Below are 15749 nucleotides of genomic sequence, written 5' to 3' on the forward strand. Positions count from 1 at the left end.
AGGCCGTGATCCGTGTATCCTGTCCGTCAAAAAAATATGACCTGTCCTATTTTTTTGACGGACAACGGTTCACGGACCCATTCAAGTCAATGGGTCCGTGAAAGAACACGGATGCACACAAGATTGGCATCCGTGTCCGTGATCCGTGGCCGTAGGTTGCTTTCATACAGACGGATCCGAAGATCCGTCTGCATAAAAGCTTTTTCTGATCTAAGTTTTCACTTCGTGAAAACTCATTTCCGACAGTATATTCTAACACAGAAGCGTTCCCATGGTGATGGGGACGCTTCTAGTTAGAATACACTGCAAACTTTGTACAAGACTGCCCCCTGCTGCCTGGAAGCACCCGATCTCTTACAGGGGGATATGATAGCACAATTAACCCCTTCAGGTGCGGCACCTAAAGGGGTTAATTGTACTATCATATTCCCCTGTAAGAGATCAGGGCTGCCAGGCAGCAGGGGGCAGACCCCCCCCCCTCCCCAGTTTGAATATCGTTGGTGGCACAGTGTGCGCCCACCATCGCCCCCCCCCCTCCCTCCCTCTATTGTAATAAATCGTTGGTGGCACAGTGTGCCCCCACCATCGCCCCCCCCCCTCCCTCCCTCTATTGTATTAAATCGTTGGTGGCACAGTGTGCCAACCACCATCGGCCCCCCTCCCTCCCTCTATTGTATTAAATCGTTGGTGGCACAGTGTGCCAACCACCATCGCCCCCCCCTCCCTCTATAGCAGTAACATTGGTGGCAGTGTGCGGTCTCCCATTCCCCCCCCCCCATCATTGGTGGCAGCGGAGTTCCGATCGGAGTCCCAGTTTAATCGCTGGGGCTCCGATCGGTAACCATGGCAACCAGGAAGCTACTGCAGCCCTGGTTGCCATGGTTACTTAGCAATAGTACAACAGTAGAAGATTCATACTTACCTGCTTGCTTCTGCGATGTCTGTGAACGGCCGGGAGCTCCTCCTACTGGTAAGTGACAGTTCTTTAGCAATGCGCCGCACAGACCTTTCACTTACCAGTAGGAGGAGCTCCCGGCCGGACACAGACATCGCAGCAGCAAACAGGTAAGTATGAATCTTCTACTGTTGTACTATTGCTAAGTAACCATGGCAACCAGGGCTGCAGTAGCGTCCTGGTTGCCATGGTTACCGATCGGAGCCCCAGCGATTAAACTGGGACTCCGATCGGAACTCCGCTGCCACCAATGATGGGGGGGGGGGGGGGAATGAGAGACCGCACACTGCCACCAATGTTACTGCTATAGAGGGAGGGGGGGGGGGGCGATGGTGGTTGGCACACTGTGCCACCAACGATTTAATACAATAGAGGGAGGGAGGGGGGCCGATGGTGGTTGGCACACTGTGCCACCAACGATTTATTACAATAGAGGGAGGGAGGGGGGGCGATGGTGGGCGCACACTGTGCCACCAACGATATTTAAACTGGGGAGGGGGGGGGCTGCCCCCTGCTGCCTGGCAGCCCTGATCTCTTACAGGGGAATATGATAGTACAATTAACCCCTTTAGGTGCCGCACCTGAAGGGGTTAATTGTGCTATCATATCCCCCTGTAAGAGATCGGGTGCTGCCAGACAGCAGGGGGCAGTCTTGTACAAAGTTTGTAGTGTATTCTAACCTGAAGCGTCCCCATCACCATGGGAACGCCTCTGTGTTAGAATATACTGTCGGATCTGAGGTTCACGAAGTAGCTCATATCCGACAGTATATTCTAACATAGAGGCGTTCCCATGGTGATGGGGACGCTTCAAGTTAAAATATACCATCGGATTGGAGAAAACTCCAATCCGATGGTATAAAAGAACTCCAGACTTTACATTGAAAGTCAATGGGGACGGATCCGTTTGAAATGGCACCATATTGTGTCAACATCAAACGGATCCGTCCCCATTGACTTGCATTGTAATTCAGGACGGATCTGTTTGGCTCCGCACGGCCAGGCGGACACCAAAACGACTTTTTTTTCATGTCCGTGGATCCTCCAAAAATCAAGGAAGACCCACGGACGAAAAAACGGTCACGGATCACGGACCCACGGACCCCGTTTTTGCGGACCGTGAAAAAAAACTGTCATGTGCAGGAGGCCTTAAACAAATATGTAAGAAATGTGCAGGGTTAACTTACACGGCCAGTAGAGGCTATCTTGTTCCCACTGTCCAAGAACCAGTTTCCAAATAGCATATGATCAAAGTCCTCTGATCCAACCCGGCACATGCACAGCCTGTAACAGATATAATTACTTTTTATAATGCAGCACAGCAGTGGTAGAGAGCACACTGTACAAGCATACAGTTAAATGATAAAATTATGTCTGCCTGCAGCCACCACTAGAGGGAGCTCACTGCATACTGTTTATACATTGAACTCAAGAATAAAACAGTATGCAACTAAGCCCCAGGGGCGGATTAAGTGCATGATAGGCCCGGGGCTGTCTACCCAACTTGGGCCCCCCCCCCTCCATTTTAGTTTAGTTTAGTTTTTTTTTTGTATGAAGAGGCTGCGGTGCTTTATGAGCGCCACAGTCTCTTCTTAGGCCATATGACATCTTCAGACAAAAAAAAAAAATACCCAAATTGGGTCCTAAACTGAAAAATTTGGTCATCAAATTTAAAATACATATAATTGTAATAAAAAAGACATGGAGGAGAATACAGCACCACATACCTGTTACATCCAGTGACATCTCCTGTCATGTAGACCTTCTATTTCCTCTTCTCCTCCATTTGACCCAGACCACCATGGCAAATTCTTTTAGCTGCATCTCGTCTCTACAGTTTGTAACACAGACACGTTAGATTTCTAAATTTTTCCATCAACCTCCTCATCCTGGTGTCCCCACAGTGTCATCCTGCCACCCCCAATACTGTGCCCGTTGTGCTCCCCAATGCCCCAGGAACTATACTGCTGAAAAAATAGTGACCCTGATAGATATAATTGGGGTAATTTATCAAACTGGTGTAAAGTAGAACTGGATTTCCAAAAGAGCTGTCAAATATGAAAGGTGGAATCTGATTGGCTGCTATGGGCAACTAAGCCAGTTCTGCATTACACCAGTTTGATAAATTACCCCAAATGTTCCTATAGTGTCCACAGCAGCTAAAATGTCCCCTAGAGACCCCCAGTAATAATACCACCCTCTATTGTGCTCCAGGCAATAATCCCTGTATAGTGTCCCCAGGAATAATAGAATTGCCCCTATAGTGCCTCCCCAATAGCAACACCCCCATATAGTAATTTCCACCACACTGCCCCCACATAGTAATCCCCCCATAGTAATTTGCCCCCACACAGTAATATCCCCCAAACTGCCCCCATATAGTAGTTTGCCCCCACACAGTAATTTGCCCCACACTGCCCCCATATAGTAGTTTGCCCCACACAGTAATTTGCCCCACACTGCCCCCACATAGTAATTTGCCCCACACTGCCCCCACATAGTAATTTGCCCCACACTGCCCCCACATAGTAATTTGCCCCATACTGCCCCCACATAGTAATTTCCTCCACACTGCCCCCACATAGTAATTTCCTCCACACTGCCCCCACAAAGTATTTTGCCCCCACATAGCAATTACCCCACACTGTCCCCACATAGAAATTACCCCACACAGAAATTACCCCACACTGTCCCCACATTGCAATTTCCCCCACACAATAGTTTCCCCCACATAGCAATTTCCCCACACTGCCCCCACATAGCAATTTGCCCCCACACTGCCCCATCTAGTAATTTGCCCCCACACTGCCCCATCTAGTAATTTGCCCCCACACTGCCCCATCTAGTAATTTGCCCCACACTGCCCCATCTAGTAATTTGCCCCCACATAGTAGTCCCTCTCATAATAATTTGCCCCCACATAGTAATTTGTCCCCACATAGTATTCCCTCTCATAATAATTTGCCCCCCCACAATAGTTTTCCCCACACTGCCCCCACCTAGTAATTTGCCCCCACATAGAAATTACCCCACACTGTCCCCACATAGAAATTACCCCACACTGTCCCCACATAGAAATTACCCCACACTGTCCCCACATAGAAATTACCCCACACTGTCCCCACATGGCAATTTCCCCCACACTGCCCCCACACAATAGTTTCCCCCACATAGTAATTTGCCCCCACATAGCAATTACCCCCACACAATAGTTCCCCCACACTGCCCCCAGATAGAAATTTGCCCCCACATAGTAGTCCCTCCCATAATAATTTGCCCCCACACAGCAATTTGCCCCCACACAATAGTTTCCCCCACACTGCCCCATCTAGTAATTTGCCCCCACATAGTAGTCCCTCTCATAATTTGCCCCCACATAGTAATTTGCCCCCACATAGTAATTTGCCCCCACATAGTATTCCCTCATAATAATTTGCCCCCACACTGCCCCATCTAGTAATTTGCCCCCACATAGTATTCCCTCCCATAATAATTTGGCCCCATACAGCCCCCACATTCCCCCCCATGTAATCGACTTCCCTAATAGGTCCTCCTGTGTCCCCCCCAAGTAGGCAAATTAAATAAAAAAATAAAAAATGAACAAAAAATGAAAAAATAAATACTCACCTATGTCCAGGGCCAGGCGCTTGCTCGCAGAGGAAGGAAGGCGGGCGGGATGAGTCAGGCGCGTCACTGTGCTGCGTCCCGGCACAGGCGCGCGATGACGTCATCACGCACGCCTGCGCCGGGATTTCACTACCGCATAGGCCTCAGGCCTACAAGGCCTGAGGCCTATGCGCTGAATGCCGGTGATCGGCGACGGGACAGGGAGCTATGCGCTCCCGTGCCCCGCCGCAGTATGTGGGCGTTCGGGTCAGCGTTGGGCCCCCCAGCGGTGCTGGGCCCGGGGCTGCCGACCCGAACGTCCCTATTGTAATCCGCCACTGGTAGCCACAGGAAGCAAGAGGTTTTTTTAAAAGAAAGAAGCACTCCAGCCTATATATATATATATATATATATATATACAGTACAGACCAAAATTTTGGACACACCTTCTCATTCTCAGACTACCTCTTGAAACTCATCAAGAGAATGCCAAGAGTGTGCAAAGCAGTAATCAAAGCAAAAGGTGGCTACTTTGAAGAACCTAGAATATGACATATTTTCAGTTGTTTCACACTTGTTTGTTATGTATATAATTCCATGTGTTAATTCATAGTTTTGATGCCTTCAGTGTGAATCTACAATTTTCATAGTCATGAAAATAAAGAAAACTCTTTGAATAAGAAGGTGTGTCCAAACTTTTGGTCTGTACTGTATATATATATATATATATATATATATATATACATACATATATATATATATATCTATATCTATACACACACACACTGAACAAAAATATAAACGCAACACTTTCGGTTTTGCTCCCATTTTGCATGATCTGAACTTAAAGATCTGAAACATTTTCTACAAACACAATAGACCCATTACTTTCAAATATTGTTCACAAATCTGTCTAAATCTGTGTTAGTGAGCACTTCTCCTTTGCCGAGACCATCCATCCCACCTCACAAGTGTGGCATATCCAGGTGCTGATTAGACAGCATGAAAAACCAGTCAGTATCTGGTGTGGCCATTTGCCTCACGCAGTGCAACACATCTCCGTCGCATAGAGTTGATCAGGTTGCTGATTCTGGCCTGTGAAATGTTGGCCCACTCCTCTTCTGTGCGAAGTTGCAGAATATTGGCAGGAACTGGAACGCGCTGTCATATACTCCGATCCAGAGCATCCCAAACATGCTCAGTAGGTGACATGTCCGGTGAGTATGCTGGCCATGCAAGAACTGTGAGGGTTTCAGCTTCCAGGAATTGTGGACAGAGCCTTGCAATATGGGGCTGTGCATTATCCTGCTGTAACATGAGGTGATGGTCGTGGATGAATGGAACAACAATGGGCCTCAGGATCTGGTCACGGTATCTCTGTGCATTCAAAATGCCATCAATAGAATGCACCTGTGTTCGTCGTCCATAACATACGCCTGCCCATACCATAACCCCACCGCCACCATGGGCCACTCGATCCACAATGTTGACGTCAGCAAACCTCTCACCCACACGACACCACACACGCTGTCTGCCATCTGCCCTGAACAGTGAAAACCGGGACTCATCCGTGAACAGAACGCCTCTCCAACGTGCCAGACGCCATCGAATGGGAGCATTTGCCCACTCAAGTCGGTTACGACGACGAACTGCAGTCAGGTCCAGACCCCGATGAGGACGACGAGCAGATGAGCTTCCCTGAGACGGTTTCTGATAGTTTGTGCAGAAATTCTTTGGTTATGCAAACCGATTGTTGCTGCAGCTGTCCGGGTGGCTGGTCTCAGACGATCATGGAGGTGAACATGCTGGATGTGGAGGTCCTGGGATGGTGTGGTTACACGTTGTCTGCGGTTGTGAGGCCGGTTGGATGTACTGCCAAATTCTCTGAAACGCCTTTGGAGACGGCTTATGGTAGAGAAATGAACATTCATCGCACGGGCAACAGCTCTGGTAGACATTCCTGCAGTCAGCATGCCAAATGCACGCTCCCTCAAACGTTGCGACATCTGTGGCATTGGGCTGTGTGATCAAAGTGCACATTTCAGAGTGGCCTTTTATTGTGGGCAGTGTAAGGCACACCTGTGCAATATTCATGCTGTCTAATCAGCACCTGGATATGCCGCACCTGTGAGGTGGGATGGATTATCTCGGCAAAGGAGAAGTGCTCACTGACACAGATTTAGACAGATTTGTGAACAATATTTGAGAGTAATGGGTCTTTTGTGTTTGTAGAAAATGTTTCAGATCTTTGAGTTCAGCTCGTACAAAATGGGAGCAAAACCGAAAGTGTTGTGTTTATATTTTTGTTCAGTGTGTATATATATATATATATATATATAGCAGCATAGCCTATTAAAAAATAATATAATGTATGCCTATTTTAGGTGATACGCTTTTTAAGGGTTGTCTGCCATCTTTGTTCATTCTTCCCCTCTGATATGGATCTGCTAATGCAGCCTACATTTGCCATTATGCTTCTGGCTTACTGGAGACACAGGGAATGAGGTATTAAAACACTGGGGCGGAATGTGATCATATTGTGCTTGTCCAATCTAAGGTCTTCTAATGATAGATGCAGAACTGCTGTCTCACACTGCAGAGTCTCAGAGCATATTATGTGATGCAGCTTCAGCCTGTCTTCCCTGCCTCCTGCTTGTGATAGATTTCTCTGTCAGTTCTTACAAGCAGGAGAAAGGAAAGAGCAGTGTGAAGCTGCACCTCATAAGATGCACTGGATATCCTGCGCACACACAAAGTATAGACTTTTAGGAGGTCATTTATTAGGACCAGCATTTTCGACGCAGGTCTTAATAAGCCCTTTACCTGGCGGTAGATCCGCTGAAGTTATGTAGAGGCACCGGCCCGTACATAACTTCGGCATAACCACCACTGGTCTAAATGTAAGCCAACATCCTTGCTGGCTCAAATTTAGACCATTTTCTATGCCTAAAACAGGCATAGAAAATGATGAATGAGACGGGCATGCCGGCCTGACCCTTCCCCGCCATGCCCCTTTTTAAGACCTGGCGTGAGCGGGGAAAAGTCGCAGATTGCAGCGCAAAAAAACTTTTAAATGACCCCCTTAGTGTGTCAGGGGAGTCTATATCTTCAGCAGTACTCTATATATGGGGGGTGCTGATTTAAACTGTAAGTCTATAACAGGCATTTTGAGCTGTGTGTCAAAAAAAATAGGGGTCTTATTGTGGAGAAGATATATTGAGGATTTAATCAGCACAGAATGCTGGACCTAAAATGACACAGTATAGGGGAAAATCTTACATGATACATGTTGTATAGCTGAGATCATCCTCTGGCCGCCTGCTCTTCGGAAAGAAATTCTGTGTTTTCAAAGTTTGGCATAAGTTTTTCCAAAAATATTTTTCAAACGGGAAATTCCCAGCCCCGCCAGAGACGACGATGGGAAACTCACAGCCACAAGAAACTTTCATTTTCAGTTTGCAGAATTCTTTATATGGGAACGTGTTTGAGATCAGGCATTAAAGGGGCTTATGCCAAGTTCCAAAATTATACAGGATAGGGGATAACTACCTGATCAGTGGGGGGAGGGGTCTGACCACTGGGATCCCCAGCAATCAGGAGAATGGTGGTCCCTTTCCTCCATATGAACAGAGTGCTGTACTTGGCTATCTCCGGAAGTCTCACAGAGAATGAATGGAGCAGCAGAGGTCAAGCACAACCTGCCCCTCCATTCACTCGGGGGACTTGTGATCTGTCAGGGTCCCTATGGTCAGACCCCCACTGATCAGATGTTACCCTCTTCCAAATTGGAAGAATCCCTTTAAATATGTAACTGTAAGGCCTCATGCACACGGCCATTGTTTTGGTCCGCATCCGAGCTGCAGTTTTGGCGGCTCAGATGCCGACCCATTCACTTCAACGAGGCCGCAAAAGATGCGGACAGCACTCCATGTGCTGTCCGCATCCGTTGCTCCGTTCCGCGGTCTGCAAAAAAAAATATAACACAACCTATTCTTGTCCGCGCTTTGCAGAGGCTGTCCGTGCCGTTCCGCAAATTGCAGAACGCACACGGACGCCATCCGTGTTTTGCGGATCCGCGGTTTGCGGACCGCAAAACACACCACGGTCGTGTGCATGAGGCCTAAACTGCACAGCCCTCAGCTGTGTAGACTGGATGATGCACGACTGCGATAAGACGTAGCAGGAGGAGGTTAGACTGTATTTGCTGTGTCTTCCTGGGTGCCATTATTTGATCTAGTTTTCCATTTTTGTGAACTGGATTTGTTTAAAACCAAATTGTGCTAATTAATTCCGCAGTTTTTGAGGCACATTGCAGTTTTAAAAGCCTACATTGTCTTGTACAGGATATTTCGCATTTTTATTCAGCCCATTGGTTTCCAGAAGGAAAAAAAAGCAGACCCTGCACTGCCACAATAAATGGTAAATGGGGACCTGGATGCCATGATATGGAAACAGCACAAGAGTGGAAAGGTGATATATAAATCATAATGGCTGGAACACCTAGTTAAAGAGGTTCTCTGGGCTTTTACTATTGATGACCTATCCTCAGCTGTATGAGGAGACGTTGCGCGCAGTGTGTGCCGTCTCCCTTCTCTATTCTGGACATACAGCAGCAGGGGCAGGAAGAGAGAAAGGAGACTGCACACACTGCGCGCAACGTCTCCTCATACAGCTGATCGGTGGGGGTGCCAGGTGTCGGACACCCGCTGATCTGATATTGATGACCTATCCTCAGCTGTATGAGGAGACATTGCGCGCAGTGTGTGCTGTCTCCATTTTCTATTCTAGACATACAGCAGCAGGGGCAGGAAGAGAGAAAAGAGACGGCACACACTGCGTGCAACGTCTCCTCATACCGCTGATCGCCGAGGGTGCCAGGTGTCGGACGCCCGCTGATCTGATATTGATGACCTATCCTCAGCTGTATGAGGAGACATTGCGCGCCGTGTGTGCCGTCTACCTGCTCTCTTCTAGGCATACAGCAGCAGGGGCAGGAAGAGAGAAAGGAGACGGCACACACTGCGCGCAACGTCTCCTCCAACAGCTGATCGGTGGGGGTGCCAGGTGTCGGACGCCCGCTGATCTGATAATGATGACCTATCCTCAGCTGTATGAGGAGACGTTGCGCGCAGTGTGTGCCGTCTCCCTTCTCTATTCTGGACATACAGCAGCAGGGGCAGGAAGAGAGAAAGGAGACTGCACACACTGCGCGCAACGTCTCCTCATACAGCTGATCGGTGGGGGTGCCAGGTGTCGGACACCCGCTGATCTGATATTGATGACCTATCCTCAATATCGTCCGACACCTGGCACCCTCACCGATCAGCGGTATGAGGAGACATTGCGCGCAGTGTGTGCTGTCTCCATTCTCTATTCTAGACATACAGCAGCAGGGGCGGGAAGAGAGAAAAGAGACGGCACACACTGCGCGCAACGTCTCCTCATACCGCTGATCGGTGAGGGTGCCAGGTGTCGGACGCCCGCTGATCTGATATTGATGACCTATCCTCAGCTGTATGAGGAGACATTGCGCGCCGTGTGTGCCGTCTACCTGCTCTCTTCTAGGCATACAGCAGCAGGGGCAGGAAGAGATAAAGGAGACGGCACACACTGCGCGCAACGTCTCCTCATACCGCTGATCGGTGGGGGTGCCAGGTGTTTGACGCCCGCTGATCTGATATTGATGACCTATCCTCAGCTGTATGAGGAGACGTTGCACGCAGTGTGTGCCGTCTCCCTTCTCTCTTCTACACATACAGCAGCATGGGCAGGAAGAGAGAAAGGAGACGGCACACACTGCGCGCAACGTCTCCTCATACCGCTGATCGGTGGGGGTGCCAGGTGTCCGACGCCCGCTGATCTGATATTGATGACCTATCCTGAGGATCGGTCATCAATACTAAAAGCCTGGACAACCCCTTTAAAGGGAACCTGTCACGCTGAACATGAAGTCTTACCTGATTAGAACAGGAGGAGCTGAGCACATCGATATACAGTCTTGTGAGAAATGCTTCAGTAAAACATGCAACTTTTTAATTTAAATCCCTTAGGAGTCCAATCGGTGGCCTATTAGTAACTGACAGCCTTTTCCCACGAATTGTAGCTGATTGCTGGATTTCTCAGCAATGAGACCCTTTCTGATCACTATTGTCAAGGGAACCTTATACCAACTATCCTCCCAAGTGAAAAACCTTTTTAAGAGGGGTTTACAGACCACAATTCTTCAAACAACTAACCATCTCAGCTCCATTAAATGGATTATCCTATGAAAAGTATTACTATGCAATGAAAAGGGCATTTCAAATAAAGTATTATAAATGCAGTAAAAATATCAGTTTCTTTATGTACAGTACATTTTCCTCTCTAGTAGCGCCCCCTACTGTTGCTCCTGTGGTCAAAATTATGGTCCACCTTCTTCTTCATTCAGTGGTGGACCGCTCATGCTCAATAGCCTCCCCGCTCTCTTACAGTTTATTCACACATCGGTCAACCATGGACCCACAGATCCATTTACTTTCATGTGATTATTCAAATGTTTGCTACAGTCAACAGAAAAAAAAAAAACAGAGACTACTTTGGTCCATTTTGCAGTTCAAAGACGCCAAGTCTATAGGTCTGCAGAAAACATCTGTGTTGTGTCCATTTTTCACTGATCCATTGCATAGAAAAAAAAATTAAAGTTTTTAAAAAAATTTAGACATTTCCTGAACTTGGACCTTAGCAGATGCAAAATACTCCAACTGACACAGATCTGCGAATACGCCATAAGTCCTGTCCATTTTGGTTTAGTCATCTTGTAGTGAAGTGGCCCAGAAACCTTTCATTCATTCATCCCCACTTCTAATCTAAGGTACATAGCTCTATCTCTCACTGGACAGTGGAAAAGGAAATAGGGGGCATCCTATACCATAGTATTATTTATTAGTCAAAACGCTGGTTCTGTGCAGGTGAGGAAGGGGTTAACAAGAGTTGACTGCAATGCCCTCCCGGTGGATGCAGCTGATTAATGGTCACATGAGATGAGCTGCTGCCCACCTACTGAAAGGGAAGAGACCAGAGCTGCAGACAGGTGAGTAAAGAAGCTAAAAAGGGTGAAAATTACACTGGAGAGCAGCACTTTTTGCACTGACATAGTTAAAGTGGGTTTTCGGGGATTCTTTAACTGATCATCTATTCTCAGTATCTGATCGTGAGGGTCCGACACCCAGGTCTCCCTCCGATCAGCCGGTGGGCATTACTCCAGATATATTTATATATATAATATATCATTTTTTATTTCAGGGATAGCCCCTGTAAAGAGAATGGGGCTGACCTGCAATCCCACGTAAAAACTATGCACACTGTTTTTGGAATACATTTTTATTTATTTTTTCCTGATCTTGGACAACCCATTTAATACGGCTTATCATTATAATAAGCTATATGTATTACCACCACATATCCTACCTTCTGTGTTCCTTATGAGTCCATCTAAACAGCAGCACATGATCGTCATACTTCAGTTTCTTATCAAGCAAAGATGTGAGTTGATTAAGTAACTCGGCATGGAGGCGCTTCAGGTAAGCAGCAGTCAGGACCTCTGGGAATTGCTCAAGTCTCCTGATAACCTCTGAAATGTTCTTCTCAAGTTCCTCCAGGTAGCGGTCCAGGCCTTTGTCGAGTTCAGCTTTTGGACTGTGCTTCCTAATATCACTGTCAAAAAGACTCTCTACTTCTTTGTCCCACTCCTGTGGGCTCCAGTCGGGACCCTTTATGCATTTCTGCTCCTTTGCCCATTGTATACATTGAGAGATGGTGCGAAGACCCTCAGTCTGATTGGGATCTCCATCGAGGGCCAGGCTCAAGGATGTCCACATCCTCTGGGCTATGATCTCATACAATTTGCTGCCATCCAATTTTCCACTTTGCTCTACATCATGGATGAGTAAACAAGCTTCGTAGTATTCGTTTTTGCTCATCAGACTTTTGAACTGATCTTCTGGAAAATATACCCAACATACATAAAAATATACCCAACAGACATAGGAAATGTGACCTCACACAACAGAAAATCCATAAAAAGATATAAAGTGTCACTGTGCAAAAATGAAGCAGTGAAAGCAGAAATAATAATACATAAAATAGGTGAACAAAATCTCTGTCTCAGAGCCCTGCGGGACTAATCCAGGGGTGGAAAGGCCATAGACCCTACAGGGAAATTTCCCGGTGGGCTGATGCCCCAGGGGGCCACCCAAGTCCTCCCCCCTGGCGCTGACTGGGTACATAATGAGCTCTCAACAGTAATTAACACTGTGAGAATCAGGTACTCATGTACCCGGCCAGTGACCGCACATGCCCTCCTAAATTCAAGTGCTGTGGCCCACATCTCACCTCCTAAGCCCCCTGCTCCATATCTTAATCAAAGACAACTGGAGGAGAAGGACAGAAGATGGTAGCTATTGATGGCAATCACAGAGGGCCAGCTTTTGGGGCAGTATATTGTACCACACTGTGTTATTTGGTTCTACTGGGGCGGTATTTTGCACTATGGCAGGCATGCTCAACCTGCGGCCATCCAGCTGTTGCAAAACTACAATTCCCACCATGCCCGAACAGCTTGCAGCTATCAGCCTACAGTAGGGTAGGAGTTGTAGTTGTACAACATCGGGAGGGCCACAGGTTGAGCATCTCTGCACTATGGTATTGTTGACCCAATGGGGCCACTTTAAGTTTCCAGTCCGCCCCTGGACTAATCCCAATTGGTTCTGGAGATGGGTGTGAGTCAAAAAGGTGGGATCTAAGGCTAAGGTAAAAACACCCTGCATGTGCTCATAACAAAGGGTCTATAGGGCCGTATTAGCCTGCGCATGCGTCAGGACTGGGGGCCTTCACCACCCACTGACCCAATCAAATCAGTTAGGCAGTGACTCGCTCAGAGTTTCTCCCTGCACGGGTAGAGAGAAGAGTCGAGCGATGGATTTGACTATGGCGCAAGCGCTGTTTGGCGCAGTGGATGGGGACGGAGTTTGGGTCTTGCTATGCAGTAAATAAAATAGAATAGAATGTGGAAGCTGTGTACAAAGTGCATCATGACTCTAAGGCCTCCTACACACGAACGTGTGCGCCCCGTGGCCGTGCTGCAGCCCGCAAAATGAGGGCCGCAATGCACGAACACCGACCGTGGGGCAGCCGCAGTGGATCGCGGACCCATACACTTTAATAGTTCCGCTATCCGGCCGTTCCACAAAAAGATAGGACATGTTCTATCTTTTTTGCGGAATGGAAGTACGGGACGAAACCCCACAGAAGCACTCCGTAGTGCTTCCATAGGGTTCCGTTCCATGCTCCCGTTCCGCACCATTCAGCATCTCCAGATTTGCCATTGAAATGAATGGGTTCGCAACCGTGATGTGGATTCGCTAATGCGGTCCGCAATACGGCCACGGGACACCTACAGTCGTGTGCAGGAAGCCTAAGTTAGTTTTTCCCATTCAAACCCTTTAAGGCCTGTTTCACACTTTTCTGTTTAGTCCTCATGCATTCTAAATGAAAAGAGATCCGGTCAGGACGCATCAGGATGTCTTCCATTCCGTTAGCACTCCGTTTTGTGATCGGACACAAAACCGCCGCTGCAACCTGTGTTTTTTCTGTCCGGTCAAAAAAACGGATCCGTCACTAAAAACAATGTAAGTCAATGGTGACGGATCAGTTTTTTTTTGGAGCCTAAAATAAGGATCTGTCACCCATTGACTTTTAATGTATTTAATGATGGATCCGTTTTTTTCAGTTTTGATTTCACACAATCGCATCCTAACAGAACGGATGCATCCTGATGTGCAAAATCAAAACGACATTCAAATGTCCGCAATTTCGTTCTGCATTTTGCGGAACGGAATTGCGGACCTGCATTTCCGTTCCCGAAAAAAATAGAACATGTCCTATTCTTGTCCTCAATTGCGGACGCGAACAGGCATATCCTATTAGTGCCGGCGATGTGCTGTCCGCAAAATGCGGAACGCACATTGCCGTTGTCCGTGTTTTGCGGATCCGTGGATCCGCAAGACACGTTACGGACATGTGAATGGACTCTAATTCCGGTATTGAGATTGTCTGCCGGATCTCAATACCGGTGTGAAACAAACCTGTATGGCACTATTATTTAAGTGCTATAAAGTACCGTTATTTCTATAGTGCTATGACTGCACATTGCTCATGAACATGACCATAAGCATTTTGCGGTCTGCAAACTGTGGATCTGTAAAATACGGAAGCGGCCTGTGTGCCGTCCGTTTTTTTCGTTTTTTTGCAGACCTTTTGACTTTAGTGGGTCCCTGGCCCGCATTTTGCAGAATGAACATAGAAGTCACCTGTGTGCTTTCCGCATCTGTATGTCCGTTCCACAAAGGACAGAACATGTCCTAATTGTCCTATACCAGAAAACTCCATATTTTGCAGATTCCGTGGTTTACCGCAAAATGCTTACTGTCACGTGCAGGAGGCCTTTCTCAACAAGTAGGTACCCACATACGGTACCTATAGATTTTTTACAGAGCCTGTCCTGCTTTCGGTTTTAATACAGTTAATTAATGGCGTAGAGCGTGCAAAACCTGATGCAATTCTGAGTCAGGAAGAAAACTGAGAACGGTATTGTTGCATCAGGACTGTAATATCAACCACAAGTAAGAAAAACAATGGCGTTCATTATGAGCGAAGCTTTCTCCCTCCCAGGCTATGCAGTGGAGACATCGAGAAACACTTACAAAAAGAGACATGCCGCCATGTTTGATCACTTTGATAAATATGCGGTCATTTATTTACTTGCATGATGCAGGGGTCCAGGGGGCACTGTCAGTTTTGGGTCACAGTAGGAAATGATGTTTGACAATCAACCTATAAGAATTGCACGTAATTGGCATCCAAATCGTCTAGTTGGACCTCTTGGGGCCACAACTGTGTTGGAAGCTGGTGGGCCAGTCCTAGCCATGGGATACACTGCAACTGATGACCGTGAACGTGGTCATGCTGCAACCTGCAAGGCCCTGAGACTGCGGTCTGACAGCTCTGCAACGAGTCGTCATGTAGTCCTAGCCTTAAAAGAAGCTATAACTAAGAATTTGACAGCGTTTGCTTCAGCGTCCTATAGAGAGGAAATGCTCTCAAACAGGACAATACTGCCTGATAAAGATTCTCCCTTCTGCAGCGGCAAGAAC

The 15749-nt window shown here is 47.4% G+C and overlaps 1 protein-coding gene across 2 annotated transcripts in view; it reads right to left on the reverse strand.

The window, feature by feature from the left end:
- Nucleotides 1-15749, reverse strand: part of LOC122922156 — a 92196-nt gene that overhangs the window by 23466 nt on the left and 52981 nt on the right. For both annotated transcript variants that reach the window (XR_006387097.1, XM_044272660.1), the window contains 2 exons: nt 12007-12538; nt 2142-2238 (listed from right to left, as the gene is read on the reverse strand). Coding sequence is in view for 1 of the 2 variants with exons in the window: in XM_044272660.1 (XP_044128595.1) it covers nt 2142-2238; nt 12007-12538 (629 nt within the window). In the remaining variant the exon portion in view is untranslated. The remainder of the gene's footprint in view (nt 1-2141; nt 2239-12006; nt 12539-15749) is intronic.

The sequence above is a fragment of the Bufo gargarizans genome, chromosome 11, assembly GCF_014858855.1.
Source record: "Bufo gargarizans isolate SCDJY-AF-19 chromosome 11, ASM1485885v1, whole genome shotgun sequence".
NCBI lineage: Eukaryota > Metazoa > Chordata > Amphibia > Anura > Bufonidae > Bufo > Bufo gargarizans.